At 38.1% G+C, this 17725-nt stretch overlaps 1 protein-coding gene across 1 annotated transcript; it reads left to right on the top strand.

The window, feature by feature from the left end:
* The first annotated feature begins 21 nt into the window (after positions 1 to 21).
* FBXO45 (F-box protein 45) lies at positions 22 to 17380 on the top strand. The gene is made up of 3 exons (XM_027061113.2): positions 22 to 489; positions 8301 to 8657; positions 13149 to 17380. The coding sequence occupies exons 1-3, from the start codon at positions 175 to 177 to the stop codon at positions 13332 to 13334; spliced, it is 858 nt and encodes a 285-aa protein (XP_026916914.1). The 5' UTR covers positions 22 to 174; the 3' UTR covers positions 13335 to 17380.
* Positions 17381 to 17725: the final 345 nt, after the last annotated feature.

Below are 17725 nucleotides of genomic sequence, written 5' to 3' on the forward strand. Positions count from 1 at the left end.
GGGGCGCGCGGCGGACGCCCCCGGGCAGGGGCGGGAGTGGTGGAGGGCCGGTGGTTGGCTGTGAAAGGGGCGGTGAGCGAGGTGCTTCGGTCTCAAGGCGAGGCTTGGCCTCCCCAGCAGAGACGGGGGGAAGAGGCGGCGGCAGCGGCGGCCCTTGGGCCGGCTGGTGAGGCGATGGCGGCACCAGCCCCGGGGCCTGGCGGAGCCTCTGGTGGCGCTGGCTGTAGCGGCGGCGGCGGCGCGGTCGGCGGCTCGGGATCCGGGTCCGCGGGCGCAGGGGGCCGGCTGCCCAGCCGGGTGCTGGAGTTGGTGTTTTCCTACCTGGAGCTGTCCGAGCTGCGGAGCTGCGCCCTGGTGTGCAAGCACTGGTACCGCTGCCTGCACGGTGATGAGAACAGCGAGGTGTGGCGGAGCCTTTGCGCCCGCCGCCTGGCAGAAGAGGCTCTGCGCACGGACATCCTCTGCAACCTGCCCAGCTACAAGGCCAAGGTGAGGGAGCCCCGGGCCACGCCGCTGCCCCCAGTCCCGCTTCTCTGCGCCGCTCTCAATCTCAGTGCTTCTCATCTGAGCTCTGACTCAGACGCCTCGCCTCACCATCCCGCCTTTGCACGGCTGCAGTCTGTACCTTACTTCACGTCCCCCTCCATGAAGATCCTCTCTTCTCTTTGAAGTTCTGCTCCTTAAACCTACCCCCCTCACTTCCGTGATACACTTTTTAAAGGACCAGATAGTTTCCAGTTACTGGTTTCCATCACTCATTCCACTTTCCACAGACTTCCCCCATAAAGACAGACCACCCCCATTGTTGTGCCATTCAATACTTTCCCATTTTTTATTAGATCATCTTAGCTGCCTTAACACCAGCTGGATTTCTAAGATCTTTGCTTTCACCCCACATTCACCTCACTCTTTTCAAGCTGTGATTTATAACTATTTTATTCTATTTTCGCCTAAGTTCTCTTTCATTCCCTCGATTATGTTTCAGACTTGTAAGTGAGTGTAGTCCTAGACATCCTGCTAACTTTCAAATTACAGGTTTGAATAGAGCATCCTCTCCCCTTCCCCGTCAGCACCATTTAACCATCCTAATACTGCCTTGTTCCACTATTGGCTAACTTCCCTGCCAACTTTTTCATAGTTCCACCTTGATGGTGTGCCTCTTCTATTCTGTGTGTCATCTTATGTGCTGATTCTGGTTTTGATGCCTTTTCCCCCTAGATTCTTGTGCACATTCCTGTCTTTTTCATATACAAATAAAAATTTCAAGTAACAGGTTATGGTAGGGCTGAGAAGATTCTCCAGGCAATATAAACAAAGACCTCGAGCTTGAATTCAGTTGGATGGATAACAGCTATTAAGTATAGCAGTCACCAAGAGCATATGTGAGAGAGGATGAAGTCTGTCCTAGAATATGGTAAACATAAAAAATACATTAATAACTAAAAAAAGGAGATACCCTTTTTAAAGCTAGACTGCCAAAGGGGGGGTCAGAGTAAAGTAAAATTTTTTTCCCTTTGTGAAATAGATGTAAAATTTATTCTTCTGTGATAAAGCAGGTTTTAGTTCAATAAGATAAGGAATGTTGCAATTAAGTATGTCAACTATCAAATTAGTTTTTTTCTGTTAAGTGAAATAGCACATTAATTTTTTTTTAAGTTTATTTATTTTGAGGGAGAGCACGTGCACAAGTGAGTGGGAGGGGAGCAGAGAAAGAGGAAAAGAGAATCCCAAGCAGGCTCTGGGCTATCAGTGCGGAGCTGGACGTGGAGCTCGATCTCACAAAATGAAATGTGAAATCATGACATGAGCTGAAATCAAGAGTCAGTGCTTAACCGACTGAGCCACCCAGGTGCCCCAACACATTAATTTACACATGGTGGATACTCAGGGGATACTAGTTGTAATTTATGTAGTAGCATGCAGAACATTGCAGTTTTATCAGGCAAAGTAGGCTTTAAGACATTTTTGTAATTGGTCTGTAAAAGATACATTTACATGAGGCAGGATTCATATGACAGTATGTGTTAGTGTGTTCATGTAAGTCAACATGCAAAAGAAGCAATATAGTATAAGCAAAATGTCTTGCCTTTTGCCCTTGTCTGCCAGCCACCCAGTTTGCCTTCTTGGAGGCAACCTGTGTTACCTGTATCCTTCCAGAGATATTTTAGGTTTCTTAGGTTTTTAATACTTTATATTGTCTTTCTACCACACCCATGATAGGTATTGTAGATTTCTACTAATCATATGTTCGTTCAGATGTTGCAGGACACAGGAAGAATGTCTTGAGGATAAAAAGATTAATTCAAAAGAAGTCAGAGACCCTAGTAAGGAAGTCCTCAGTCAAGTAGAGAAGAAAAATGTATAGAAATAATTAACACATGATAGAAATTGCTCCTGTGACATATATATATATATGTATATATATACATATATGTATATATATACATATATACATATATGTATATATACATATATACATATATGTATATATATATACATATATACATGTATATGTGTATATATACATATATACATGTATATATGTATGTATATATATACATATATACATGTATATATGTATGTATATATATATATATATACACACATATATAAAACGTATACTCCCAGTATACACACACACACACACACACACACACACACACACGAATTAGAATTTCAGTGAAAGGAGAGATTTACAAGTTGAGTGGAGGCTTGGAGAGGGTTTGAGGTTAGGATTATATTTGATCTGAATTTTAAAGATAGGGAGGATTTGAACATTTTACTAAGAAGAAATACTCTGAAAAAAGTAGGACAAGAGGAAAGCAAAGGCTTTGCACAGCATATATGTTTACTTTAAAAAGGGTGATCTCCAGGCACTATGCTCACTTTTGCAGATGCAATGATGAATAAAAACAGACACAAAACTCTTAATGGATGCCTTGCTTATGGAGCTTAGAGTCTCGTGGTGGGAAATAGATATTAATCAAATACACAGTTGTAAAATTGCATCTGTGGTAGGTGCTATGAAGGAGAGAGAGGTGCACAGTGCTCTGAATGTCAGAGATGGAGGATTTGACCTAGGTATGGAGGTCAAGAAAGGCTTTCCTCTGAGGAAATAATGCATGTCCTGAGACCTGAACAATAAAGCCAAGGGGAGAGAGAAGACTTCCGGGACAGAACTTGATGATTATGAGGGACAGAGAATACATCAGTGTGGCTGAATCAGAACAAAGGTGAGACAGGTTTGAGAGAAGATGGAAGAGGTGGAGTGAGGCCAAACTACAGGGAAGCCATTTTGGATTAGAAGCAAGAGGGGGTTAGGAGTGTGGGGATTGGTGATGTGATTTTTTTTTTTCTTTGCATTTTTAAGAGGTTATTTCTGACTTTGGTATGGAGAACAGATTGGAGGGGGACCTTAGAAATATGGATAGATCCGCTAGGAAGTGGGTAGTGGAGGAGATGGGGAGAAACAAGAAAGATTTAGGAAGTAAAACCTACAGGATTTGGTAATAGATTTGAAATAGGGGTGAGAAAGAGGGAGGTGTTAAGAATGACTCCTAGATATCTAGCTTACATAATATGAGAATCACCTGGGCTAGATTTAGGAGAAATAGCAGTGAGTTCAATTTTGGTAGAGTAGAATTTACAGTGTTTTTGAGACATCCGAGAGATTTCAGATAGGCAGCTGTTACAGTTTGGAGCTTAGAGAAAAGGCTAAAGATTTCTATCTTTATATAGGGTCTAGTGAGATTGAGTTGAAGTAGTGGAAAATACAATTATAAAGGTAAGCTGAAACTCATCATGGATATCCTTGGCATGTAGCCTTCAGTGTATAGTTTGGGCTTTGTTCTACTATTATAAACCATAGAAGTTTGAACAGAGCAGTGACAGATAAGTACTGTGCTTTAGAAAAACTAGGCCATAAGATGAATTGGACAGAACAGGGGCTAGTACCTATACCAGAGGTACCTAAGACCTACCTGAACAAGTGTGTAGAGGAGAGAAGAGGATGGCTGGGAGAGCTATTGCAGAGAACAAATCCATATAGGACAGCTAACTGAGAGTGGGTGAGATGAGGAAGAAGAGTCAGATAGGATTTCCAGGGAGCCTGGGTAACTGGGAGGAGGATGCGGACAGGTGTGGGATAGCATAAAACTGGAAAGTATTTGGAATTGCTGGTCTATTTAGGATTTGTCTTCTTTTTGAAAGTTCATATTTTTCATGTTACCAAGGAACATCAATAATTCCAGTCATACTTAGCATCTAAGTATAATATATTCTCAGATTTTCAGACCTAGATCCTAAAGTAGGTCTTAAAGGTGTTTGTTACAATGTAAAATTTAGGTTGTACATGAGACTGTGGGAAAGAAACTATGGATTGTTTTTATTTATTAGTTTGTATATTTATTTTTTCATTTCATCTCAATTGTTCAGTATCCAAATCTAAAAGATAAGCACACTTATTATAATCACAATATCATCACACCTAAAGTGTAAAGAAATTAACAATAATTCCTTAACATAAACAATGCAGTGTTCAAATTTCTAATTGTTTTATAAATGTCAAATGTTATATTTAAAATTTTCAGTTTATTTAATCAATATCTGTGTAAGGTTCTCATGGCAAACTGCTGATATATATCTCTTAAGGCTATTTTAGCCAACAGATTCACCTACTAACTCCCATTCCTGAAACTTATCTGTTGAAAAAACCAGGTTGTTTACCCTGTAGAGTTTCCCTCAGTCTGGATTTTGCAGATTCCATTCCAGTAGTGTTCCTTATGCTCTTCTGTCTTAGACTCAGAGAGGTTTGCTCAATTTAGGTGAGATTAGTATTGCTATTGTTTTTGTTCTTGTTGTTTTTCAATGTATTTTCTATTAGAATCAAGTGGTTGGGTTGGATGCAGACTTAAATGTTGTATGGTGCCAACTGTGGTGGAAAAGAACTTAGGAGAGCAAAATCAGGGAGATTCGGTAGTCGTGGTTAGAATAACTTCATACAAGTGGTAAGACTGATTCAGGTTTTAGAAGATACAGTTTATGTTGGAGGAGGAAAGTAGCTATGATACTACAGATAGGGAGAACAACATGAAGTTAGAAAGGGAAATAGGAGGGGCGCCTGGGTGGCTCAGTCGGTTGAGCATCCGACTTCGGCTCAGGTCATGATCTCGCGGTCCGTGAGTTCGAGCCCCACATCGGGCTCTGACAGCTCGGAGCCTGGAGCCTGCCTCAGATTCTGTGTCTCCCTCTCTCTCTGCCCCTCTCCCGCTCATGCTCTGTCTCTCTCTCTCTGTCAAAAATAAATAAGCATTAAAAAAAAATTTAAAAAAAAAAAAAGGGAAATAGGAGGAACCAGACCTGGAGAGCTTTGAAAACCAGGAAGAATAGTAGTTAGTATGGAACCATCAAAGGTTATTGAACTGAGATGAAATGTGATAAAGGTGCTGTTTTAGAAAAATAGGTCTGGAAAGAATTTAGGTAGAGAGTTAATTATTGAGTGTAGGAGAGTTTTAGGGGGCAGAGGTTTGGTGGTCACCAGAAAAGGGTACAGTGAAGAAAGATTAGTCCGGAGTAATAGGAAGAAGTCATAGCAGTTTGGAGAAGAGGCTGGCAACAGTGTCGTCGTGACAACGAAGGATAGAGAAAAAGCAATTGATATTTGTAAGAATTAGGGAATAGGCATAGGTAATTATCAGTTAAATATTTAATAGTGATTTTATAAAATATTTTATATTTTCTTGTCTTGATAATAATCTGTTGAATTTTTAAATAATATTTGGGGGACATTTTACTCACCCATTTAATCTTATGTTCTGATATTTTATGTGCTTAAAAGTGTGTTACAATAGGAACAGATAGGAAAATATTTAGAAATACTTCAGTATTGGGGTGCCTGGGTGTCTCAGTCGTTTAAGTGTCCGACTTTGGCTCAGGTCATGATCTCACGGTTCATGGGTTCGAGCCCCGTCTTGGGCCCTGTGCTGACAGCTCAAAGCTTGGAGCCTGCTTCCGATTCTGCCTCCCTCTCTCTCTCTGCCCCTCCCCTGCTCCTGCTGTGTCTCTCTTTGTCTCTCAAAAATAAATAAAAGTTAAAAAAAATTTTTTTTAAATACTTCAGTATTACAGCCTCCTGAATCAAGCAGAGTGTTTGCTTGTTTTTTAATGTCTCTGCCCTACAGTGTAATAATGAAGCAGTGAGGTACTGGCAAATAGGAACTGAACACTGGATGAAGGGGCTAGATACCAGACTTCTCTTTGGGACTCTTGCTCTAGCTACCTGTTGACTTTTAGGTCTGTGCCCTCATCCCTGTGTTGCAGTAGGTCCCTTTAAAGCCCTTCCTAATGCTGAAATTCTGTGATTCTGGAGTTGGTGGCTCAGATTAACTAAAGCAGTAGATCCCAGCCTTTGGCTGCTTTGGGGTCATTTGAATAAGGGATTTTCTTTAAAAAAATTTTTTTTAACGTTTATTTATTTTTGAGACAGAGAGAGACAGAGCATGAACGGGGGAGGCTCAGAGAGAGGGAGACACAGAATCTGAAACAGGCTCCAGGCTCTGAGCTGTCAGCACAGAGCCCGATGCGGGGCTCGAACTCGCGGACCGTGAGTTCATGACCTGAGCCGAAGTCGGCCGCTTAACCGACTGAGCCTCCCAGGCGCCCCAAGGGATTTTCAAAAAACATACAAATCAAAAACTTTAAATTATTAAAGCATGAGAAATGTTTACTATTTAGACAGAGTAGCAATTTCCATACTGCCCTTATTTTGGAAGCTTACAAACTGATTAGTGAAGATCAACTAATCTGTCCTATCTATGGTAGCTGCTCTTAATGACTATCTCTTTATAAATTCTAGTGCTTGAAATTAGATGCTGTCTAAAGGGTTATTTGATTTGGTAAAATGAGAGTAGTGCTGTCTCCATGTATGAGTAATAACTAGCAAGGAGGCTGAGGATCTAACATAGTTTGTGGTTATTAAAATTTTTCATAAACTTTAGAACTGCTATGACTACGTTCTCTATTAAAATACTTTGGGGAGGTAGGGGCCCCTGGGTGGCTCAGTCGGTTAAGCGGCCGACTTCGGCTCAGGTCATGATCTCACGGCCCGTGAGTTCGAGCCCCACGTTGGGCTCTGTGCTGACAGCTCAGAGCCTGGAGCCTGTTTCAGATTCTGTGTCTCCCTCTCTTTGAGCCTCCCCCGTTCATGCTCTGTCTCTTTCTGTCTCAAAAATAAATAAACGTTAAAAAAAAAATTAAAATATTTTGGGGAGGTACCTGGGTGGCTCAGTTGGCTAAGCGTCCGACTTTAGCTCAGGTAATGATCTCGTGGTATGTAGGTTCGAGCCCTATGCCAGGCTCTTGTGCTGACAGCACAGAGCCTGGGGCCTGCTTTGGATTCTGTGTCTCCCTCTCTCTATGCCCCTCCCCTGCATGCTCACGTGCCCACATGCTCTCCTGCTCTCTAGCAAAATAAACATTAAAAAAATTCTTTTCAATAAAAGTATTTTTTGATGACAGTATTGCCAGCATGAAAACTGTATATCCCTTAACTTTTTGATATAAAAATACTAAATATAAACTAGAGTAGAGGAAATAGTTTAATGAACCTCCCAAACCTATCACCAAGCTTTACCAATGATTAAATATACAGATAATCTAGTTTTGTGTTTACCCTACCCATTCTCTCACTCCAGCCCTGGATATTTCAGAGCAATTCTGAGATACCCTCATGTCATCCATAAACATTTCGGTATTATCTCTAAAATATAAGGATTCTTGTGTATATCTTTTGATATTTTAAGAAGTCTATTTGGAGAAATGATACCATAGTTTAGAATTTTGATAAATAATAAAGCAGTTGGCAGTCATTTTATTTTTTATTTTCTAATGTTTATTTATTTTTGAAAGAGAGAGAGAGAGAGAGACAGAGTACGAGCAAGGGAGGGGCAGAGAGAGAGGGAGACACAGAATCCAAAGCAGGCTCCAGGCTCTGAACTGTCAGCACAGAGCCCGATGCGGGGTTCAAAACCACAGACTGCCATATCATGACCTGAGCTGTTGCTGGAGGCTTAACCAACTAAGCCTCCGGCCACCCAGGCACCCCAGCAGTTATTTTAAATGTTGCATGCATCTTTTGTTAGTATTCCATCCTGAAACTAGCCATTTTTTGGAAATACATACTGTATTATTTAAAAATATATAACTTTATTGTCTAAAAACATGTAGCCTAAAACCATGGATACTTTTTAATGTTTAAGAAAAATCAAATTTCTGTTTCTTTGGTCTGCTTTTCGTCTTTTCAGGTGCGTGCTTTCCAACATGCCTTCAGCACTAATGACTGCTCCAGGAATGTCTACATTAAGAAAAATGGTTTTACTTTACATCGAAACCCCATTGCTCAGAGTACTGATGGTGCAAGGACCAAGATTGGTTTCAGTGAGGGCCGCCATGCATGGGAAGTGTGGTGGGAAGGCCCTCTGGGCACTGTGGCAGTGATTGGAATTGCTACAAAACGAGCCCCCATGCAATGCCAAGGGTATGTGGCATTACTGGGCAGTGATGACCAGAGCTGGGGCTGGAATCTGGTGGACAATAATCTACTACATAACGGAGAAGTCAATGGCAGTTTTCCACAGTGCAACAATGCACCAAAATATCAGGTGAGAAACTAGATATTTTCTCAGTTGTGGTCCTTTGTCAAATCACAAATCATTAATTTGTTTTAAGTTCACAAAATTTTATATAGCAGCTTTGTGTGTCTTTTTGGTAATTTAAAAATAAATAGTGTAACTGGCCTTTCTTTGCTACTTTAATAATCTGTATTTGTTTCTGTATTTGTTTCCTAATACATATTGACCTTGAGCTATCTGTCTTTGCTCTAAATCAGGGGTTGGCAAACTTTTTTCTATGTAGGGCAGGTAATAAATATTTCAAGCCTTGTGGTCCCTATGGTCTCTGTCACAACTATTCAACTCTGTTGTTGTAGTACAAAAGCAACCATAGATAATATGTAAATGAGTGTTCATAGCTGTGTTCCAGTAAAACCTTATTTATGGGCTGCAAGCAAGATTGGTCCAATGACCATAGTTTGCCAACTCATGCAAGATTGTCCTTTTTCCTGTATCATGTCACATCCAAACCTACTTTTTTCTAGACTTCTCACTCCCAGAAATGTACCTGTGCACATGCACATACATATTCACCCTCTGCTATTCATTAATCTGTTTGTGGATTCAGAGCCTCTGGAGATGTCAGTGATTTCTATAAGACAGGCAAATTTAGGCAAACTACTGAGTTTTTTTTTTTACTCTCTTCATCTTATCTTAATGCCATACTCATTTGATTCTAGGGTCAAAATTATAGTTCCTATTTGTAAATGCCATATGATTAGCATAGAGTCAACAGAGTCTAAAACACAATATTCTGATAAGAAATTGGAAATTTTAGGGGTGCCTGGGTGGCTCAGTCGGTTAAGCATCTGACTTTGGCTCAGGTTGTGATCTCGCGGTTCCTGAGTTCAAGTCCGCATCAGGCTCTATGCTGACAACTCAGAACCTGGAGCCTGCTTCAGATTCTGTGTCTCTCTTTCTCTGCCCCTCCCCTACTTGCACTCTTTCTCTCTCTCTCTCAAAAAATGAATAAACATTAAAAAAAATTAAAAAGAAATTGGAAATTTTAAAGAATTACAGACTTAAGAATAAGAGATATTAGGAGCACCTGCGTGGCTTAGTTGGTGAGCATCTGACTTCAGCCCAGGTCATTATCTTGTGATTCACGAGTTCAAGCCCCACATCAGGCTCTATGCCAGAGCCTGGAGCCTGCTTTGGATGCTGTGTCTCCTCTCTCTGCCCCTCCCCTGCTCATGCTCTGTCTCTCTGTTTCTCTCTCTCTCAAAAGTAAAAAATAATAATAAAAAAGAATAAGGTTATTATTAGAGTCATTTCATAATGATAAAGGAGTTAATCAGATAGAGAGATATAACAATTGTAAATGTATATGCACCTGATAAAACAGCTCTAAAACACATGAGGCAAAAACTTAAAGAACTGAAAGAAGAAATAGGTAAATTAGCAAGTATAGTTGGAGATTTTAGTACTGTCTTTAAGTCTATTTTGTCTGATGTTAATATAGCAACTTCAACCTTCTTATGCTTACTATTGCAAGGTACCTCTTTTTCCCTATTCTTTTACTTTCAGTCTGTCTTTGTTTAAAATGGGTCTCCTAGCTGGCATATAATTGGGTCTCTTAATCTAACCCAATCTCACAATCTCTGCCTTTTGATTTGAGTGTTTAATCCATTTACATTTAATGTAGTTGTTGGACTACAATTGATATTGTCCTGATCTCTCTGCCTCTGAAGTTGTGTTCTTTTTTAAAAATCTTTTTTCTCTTTGTTTTTTGGATCAGGTAATTTCTATTGCTCTATCTTCAAGTTCATAGATTCTATGGCTATTAGGCCAGGGTAGTGAATTTTGTGTATTGTATTTTTCAACTCTGGAATTTTCATTTGGCTCCTTTTTATAGTTTCCATTTTTCCATTGAGATTGTCTGTCCATTCATTAATATTAGATTTGTCTTTAATTCTTTGCACATATTTATCATAACTGCTTTTAAGTCTTTGTCCACCAAATCCAACGTGTAGGCCTACTTGGAATTGGTTTCTATTGACTGCTTTTTTCCCCCCAGAGTATGAGTTGTACTTTCCTGTTTCTTTTCATATCCAGTCTTTTTTAAGTTGAAAATTGGAAATTGTAGATAATATACTAATAATACTGGAATGTTTTGTTTTTAGGAATCACTTTGTTTTTTCTGAAATGTGTGGGTTTTCTTGTTTTAGTAGGCAGTTAACTTGCCTAGATTCTTCAAATTGTGAACTCTGTCTCCCCCATGGTATATAGTAGCTAATGTCTTTGTTGGTTTTTGTTTTGTTTTGTTTTTGCAGCGGGGGAGGTTTGGCTTCTAGCTGCTATCTTACCAGCCTGGTTTTACTGGGGTTTCCCCTGTGTCTGTGTAAGACAGTGATTATACAGTGATTTGGGCAGAGTTAATTCTTGGATTTAGGGCTCATCCGCTTTATGGTTCCATTACTTCTGGAGTTCCTCCTCTAAATTTCCAGTTGCTCTGCCATCTCCCAAGTTTTGCTCTCTGACACCTAAAGCTAGTAAGACTTTTGCTTTCTGTTCTCTGTGCTGTGTACATGCTGTATGCTCAGTCAAAGGTAAAACAGATATGCAAATTTCATCAGGAGTGGTTCTGTCATCTTAGTTTCCATCTTCTGTAAAATAGGGAGAAATCCTAGGATAGATGTGAGGATTAAATGAGATAATACAAATAAACCACAAAATGAATACCCAACAAAATATTAACTTTTCATTTCTATTTGCTGTTGTTTGTTTTGTTGGTGGCAATAGTGGTGATGATAATTAGGACTTTCGTAGCTCCATAAAATGGGGTGTTAGTTAATCTATGAGTTGGGCAAAGAGAAGAAAAAAGTAAATGTTTGTAGTTGTCTATGACAGGAAGTACAATGAGGGAAAGTAACAATAGCAGGAGTTATCATAATTTGGAAGTATTAAATTCTGACTTTTGATTGCTAATGTTAGGACTTTCTGCCTCCAAGTATGTAAATAAAACAACCTTTTATAGATGCAAATTATAAAAGTAAAATATCCTTCTGTCCTTGTTTGTCTGCACTTTTCCATGTAGGAAAATAACTGGATGTATTGTGCTTCTGCTTTAGTTTGCTGTTTTTATAACAAACAGGTGTTTCAGAGCAGTGGCCCATAAAATGACTAATAAGCCTATTCTGCATCTTTAGAACCTATGGTCAGATTTGGCTCTTCATGATTATATAAGTTCCACACTGTTTGAAGAACTGTTTTGTCAACTTTAAAGGTTATATGAGTGTTTTTATTATGGTAATTTTTATTGTGATAAAACATACACCTTTATTATTTTAACCATTTGTAAGTATACAGTGCAATGGCATTAATACATTCACAATATGTTTATGCATCACCACTATCTATACCTAAGACTTTTTCATCATCCGCAGCACAAACTCTATGCTCATTAAGCAATAACTTCTCATCTCTCCTTTCCTCCATCCTCTGGTAACCTCTATTCTATTTTCTGACTCTACGATTTGAATATTGTAGGTGCTTTATATAAGTAGAATCATACAAATATATATTTTTGTGTCTGGCTTATTTCACATAACATAACATTTTCTTTTTTTTTTTAATTTTTTTTTTTAACGTTTATTTATTTTTGAGACAGAGAGAGACAGAGCATGAACGGGGGAGGGTCAGAGAGAGAGGGAGACACAGAATCTGAAACAGGCTCCAGGCTCTGAGCTGCCAGCACAGAGCCTGACGCAGGGCTCGAACTCACGGACAGCGAGATCATGACCTGAGCCGAAGTCGGCCGCTTAACCGACTGAGCCACCCAGGCGCCTCTAACATAACATTTTCAAGGATCATCTGTGTTATAGCATATATCAAAATTGCATTTCTTTTTATGGCTGAATAATATTCCGTTGTATATACATATTGTAATAATTTGAAAAGGTTAGATAGACATTTTTGGTAAAATATACCAAGTTACAGATTTTAGTAAACTTCTAAGAAAAGCCTTTAAACAAAGAGTAAATAAAATCTGGGAACTGTTCAGTAGGAACATTTAAATTTTTGGTATTAAATGCAGATCCCATCTTAAAAAAAAAAAAAACAACTATTGGGCACCTGGATGGGTCAGTCAGTTAAGTGTTGGACTGTTGATTTTGGCTCAGGTCATGATCTTGTGGTCATGAGACCGAGCCCCACCTAGGGCTCCCGGCTGGGCATGGATCCTGCTTAAGATTTTTCTCCCTCCCTCTCCCTCTGCCCCTCCCCACCTCACTCACTTGCATGCACATGTGCACTCTCACTCTCTCTAAAAAGAAAAAAAAGAAAAAGAAATTGGGGCACATGGGTGGCTCAGTCAGTTGAGTGTCCAACTTCGACTTAGGTCATGATCTCGCGGGTCACGAGTTTGAGCCCCTTGTTAGACTATATATTCTTAATATTTTAACTTATTGATTTGTATCTTATTTCTTCTAGCTATGCCCTTGGTGAGTTTTCTTCTAACCTTCTTTTGGTGTCTATTTTCAGATAGGAGAAAGAATTCGAGTCATTTTGGACATGGAAGATAAGACTTTAGCTTTTGAACGTGGATATGAGTTCCTGGGGGTTGCCTTTAGAGGACTTCCAAAGGCCTGCTTATATCCAGCAGTTTCTGCTGTATATGGCAACACAGAAGTGACTTTGGTTTACCTTGGAAAACCTTTGGATGGATGACAGTGGCTTTCTTGGGATGAAAAACTGAATGGAGAAGATACCTGCTTGTGGAAAGTAGAATCATGAAGTGACAGTGTCATACATGCATGCCCAAGAAACATCCTGAAAAACACATGAAATTGTTAACTGGAGAAGCAACTCTACAGCAGAGATTATCTTAGTGTTTCCTCTTTCTACTGGGCCAGAAAAATCCTCAGGGTTGCAGTTGGTTGAGTGGGCAGTTGACATATGCATGTTGCAACAGATTTTGTCTCTAAGTTAGCAATGTGTTATTTCCAACTTTTAAGGTGAGATTTTAGAGATGCTATAAAAGGGATAAGATAAGGAAATAGCAAGATTTTTAAGTAGTGTGTTTGTGAAGAAAGACTGATCCTGTTTTACAACTGCCTGTTTTTTCTCCAGACCCTTTTTTCCAGCCAGCTTGACTATTAGAAAAGTATGAAACTGGTTGGGTTTTATTTAATATTTTTAATATATTGAGAAGCATGGTCTGCCTGGACTGCACTTCTCTAACAGTGAGATGTAAAATTGTGCAGCTATTTTAAAAGTTGTATATATAATAAGTGTGTAAAAAAACCTGTAAAAACAAAAACAGGACAAAGGGGTTGCTTTGTTCTAGTTCAATTTCTTAAAAACCACTACATGGTACAAAATTAGAATAACATTTAGGGAAAATTAGGTAACTACAAAGAAGAGGATTAAGAGGAGATGTGCTGTATTGGCTCATTTTTAAATTAACTTGGTTTACAGTTTCCATAGCTATTACAGTCTGGTTATTTTTCTTTTAATGATCAAAATTATTGTAAAGATCCCTCAGTCTCTTGAGTTTAAGATTGAGGGAAGGCAAATCTATTTCTAATCATACATGTATCAGTAGTAATAAGAATAATGTGCATCTTATGGTATCTGGTTTTATTTTTTGGCCTTCTGAGAAAGTATCTCATAACAACACAGAACATTGCCATTTGCTCTTACAGGCCTCAAATATGAAAGCTGTTAGTCACAGACCTAAGGAAGAGAATTAATGGTCCTTTTATTTTGTAATTTCATAATGCTATAGATATTATAATTTTTTTTTTTAATTTTATATTGTTTACATCATGGCAACAAATCTAAGCCTCAGACTCTTCATTGGGGTTATCAAGAAAATGTTTACTCACCCACCTGAAACAGTGCCAGCCTGAACCCAGGTTAAGAATGTTCTTAATCTCATCATAGATAATTGCCCCCATGGGACTTGAAATAAAATACCTTGTGCTGAAAACTTCAGGTTGGCAATATTTTGAAGGTTTCATTGTAGAAGAGCTTGACATTACTTTTTGACTAATAAATCTGATTTCACTAATATTCTTGAGTTAATCTAACATACATGAGCAGAGATTTTCTTTTGTTATAAGAGAAACAAACATCCTTCCGTATGAAAGTATAAATGTATGGTTTCAGATGCATCTTTGTGATAAGAATTGACTAAGGCAGATGAAATCTTTGCCTTTTAGGTTATTGCTGTGCGTAATTTTGTTTTAAATCTAATCAAATTAGAGATACCAAGCAGCTGGCTGGGGTTCTTGGGTTGCTCCTTGAGAGTTAAGCTTATCAGTACTCTCATGAAGCAGGGGATTTCAGTCATGAACAAAGATTTATTTTTGCCACCTGACAGGTTTACAAATATTTATTGTGTATTTGGTATGTTGCTTAAAGGTGAAATCCGTTAAAAGTCCTTTTCAATATCCATGTCAAGAAGAAACCTCCTGAAAAACCGTATTTAATAGTACGGAGTAAAACTATATGTTAAATGTATTAGAGAATATAGCTGCTACAGAAATTGATTTTTCTTGGTGTAGAACAACTCAATTTAATTGGCAAAGTTTAAAATTTAAAGAAAACTGGTTCAGGATGAAGATTGATAAATGATAAAACAATAAAGTCCCTTATGTGCTTGGTCTTTTTTCAGGGTATGATATAGCCAATTCCAAGAGCGTTTGCGAGAGTTTTGTTTATAAATTCTGTTTTGTCTTATTAGTAAACATTCATTTGTAACAAAGTTTTGAAGGTGCTGAATGGAAAACAGAAACATGGGGTTATTGCACATTGAACCTAGAATCAAATAATTGCCTAAATATTTAACAAAAAGCCATTCTTATCTCAAAACTGAAATTCTCTAATACGCTATTTGCAATTTTATAGAATGGAGGTTCATATTTAGAATGAGCATCAGGGGAATGAAGAACCTTCATTTGTAACTTGGTAAAGTATTTTATTACTGGATACCAATAGCTGTACAGAGAATATTAAACCAAACTATTACAATGTTCAAGGAAAAGGAATCTCTTTTTCATTGGTGCTGAGAGAGCATTCAGGTAGAAGATGTTGCACCTGAAAGTTGAGTGTCAGTCATCTAAACCAGTGGTTCTCAAACTTAGCTGTACTTTGGAGTCATCTACATTTTGAAAAATCTTGATGCTTTTAGGGTCTCATACCCTAAAATTCTGATGTTGTTCTGATGTTGGACATGGTCATAAGGATTTTTTTAAGCTTCCTAGGTGATTTCAATATGCTGCTAAGGTTGAGTTTTAAATTCATCTTAAGTTTTCTCATCTGCAAAATTAAAAAAAAAAAAAATCCCTGCTCCCTTCACTACCTCACAAGTATATTGAGGGTAAAGGAGAAAATAATGGGAAAGTACTTGTGTGATGGATAAAAAGTGCTATTGAAAGGCAAAGTAGTATTTGTTGTATTTCAACTGAAACTATGATCAGGAAAGAAAAATATGTAATTGAATTTACTTTGTTGACTTGGGAAACCGGGAGCGTTCTCTTTGGTTCTTAACTTTAGTGAAGCATGCAGATGTGCAAACACTCAATACTATTACTCTTATTCATACTATGGTCTTCTGTCATACTTGAGATAGGCTGTTTTAATTATCTGGTTCTACATAGGAAAGAAACATTAAGGCTTAAATTCTGTAATGGCCAGTGGCTCACAATTCATTAAAACTTTTCATACAAGGAGTTCTGTGGTTAATATATGTAATCATTTCATAGTTGCCATTTTTTTTCATTATCTGACTTGATTATTAAGCCATTTATTTCATCTCCTTCATTCTTACTCATGTAAATTTAGGTATAGATTTTATAAAGCACATAGAGCAAGTAGGTTTTGCCCAGTTGACTAAAGTCATGGCTAAATGAATAGGCATCATCTGCCTTTTAGATATGATTTAACTTGGGAAAGAGAGTTACAAAAATAACAGCCCAAAACCATACGGTAGGTATTATAATTAACTTATAATTTAAGTCCCCAAACTGCTGTTTATATAAACTATAATATTAATATTTTTTGATCTTTAAAAAAAATGAACAGTTTGGAAGAGATAGAAATGTAAAGAGTTTTAAACATTACTTCCTGGAAATCAAGACCATCTCAATTAGGACCACTCTGAAGTCTTTCTGGAAGGAACAGTCCATACCCAATCCAAATACTGTCCTCATAAAGCATTCCTAATTTCTCTAGCTGAATGTCATCTCTCCTTCCTTCAAATTTCCCTATTTTTATATTTATCTATACTTAACTCATGCTATATTACTTTATACCTTGTATAAATTTATTTGTATTATTTGTTGGTGTCTTACCTCCTCTAAACATCTTAGGACAGGATCTCTGATGGACTCATCTTTATGCCCACATCATCTAAGCCCAATAGGCAGGTGCTCACACATTTCCTGAAGGAACAGAGAAAGAATTATGTAGGGACACTAAAGCTGCTCTGAAGTTACAGACTATATTAACAAAAGATAGATGAGAAAGAAATTCTGTATCCTATTTTAAGTGAAGCACGAAGGAAAGGGACGTAAATCTGAGGTTAATAAGGAAGAAATAATGACTGTGAATGCATTTTAGCCATTCCCCTTTATGCTTAAATATTGATAAACTGATTTTTAGTTTTGGGTGTAAATTTCATATTTGTTTAGAATTAAAATTAGAATTCTGTATTTTAATTTTTTTGAAATTCTGTCGTTTTGCTTTAGTTTCTTAATAAAAAGTTAAAAACGAACATTAACCACCTGTGATTGCTTACATTTAAAACAACTTATATATATATTGGTCGGAAAGGAAAACTGAGGTAGCTTAATAGCCAAATGTGATGGAATCTATGTATAGGTTGCATGTCTTTTAATAATGGAATCCACATTTCCCATGTTTAGCATGGAAGGCGAACAGGAAATAGTAATTCACGAGGAACCTGTTCCCCCATTACATCTACCCCAGCTAACAGTTGTTTGATAATGTTTGCCAAGAGTTACAAGAGGCAAGCATGGCTGAACTAATTGCTCCTGTGATCCAAAAGCTTAAAAGAGAATTTAGTTGATCATGTTGCCAAAAGTTGCTTGATG

This window comes from Acinonyx jubatus, chromosome C2 (assembly GCF_027475565.1).
Source record: "Acinonyx jubatus isolate Ajub_Pintada_27869175 chromosome C2, VMU_Ajub_asm_v1.0, whole genome shotgun sequence".
Classification (NCBI taxonomy): Eukaryota; Metazoa; Chordata; class Mammalia; order Carnivora; family Felidae; genus Acinonyx; species Acinonyx jubatus.

Bases quoted from the DNA above. Each gene is read 5' to 3' on its own strand.
- FBXO45 (XM_027061113.2), top strand. From the start codon at position 175: ATGGCGGCACCAGCCCCGGGGCCTGGCGGAGCCTCTGGTGGCGCTGGC. The intron at 490-8,300 runs GTGAGGGAGCCC...TCGTCTTTTCAG, and splicing joins TGCCCAGCTACAAGGCCAAG to GTGCGTGCTTTCCAACATGC. The intron at 8,658-13,148 runs GTGAGAAACTAG...GTCTATTTTCAG, and splicing joins ACAATGCACCAAAATATCAG to ATAGGAGAAAGAATTCGAGT.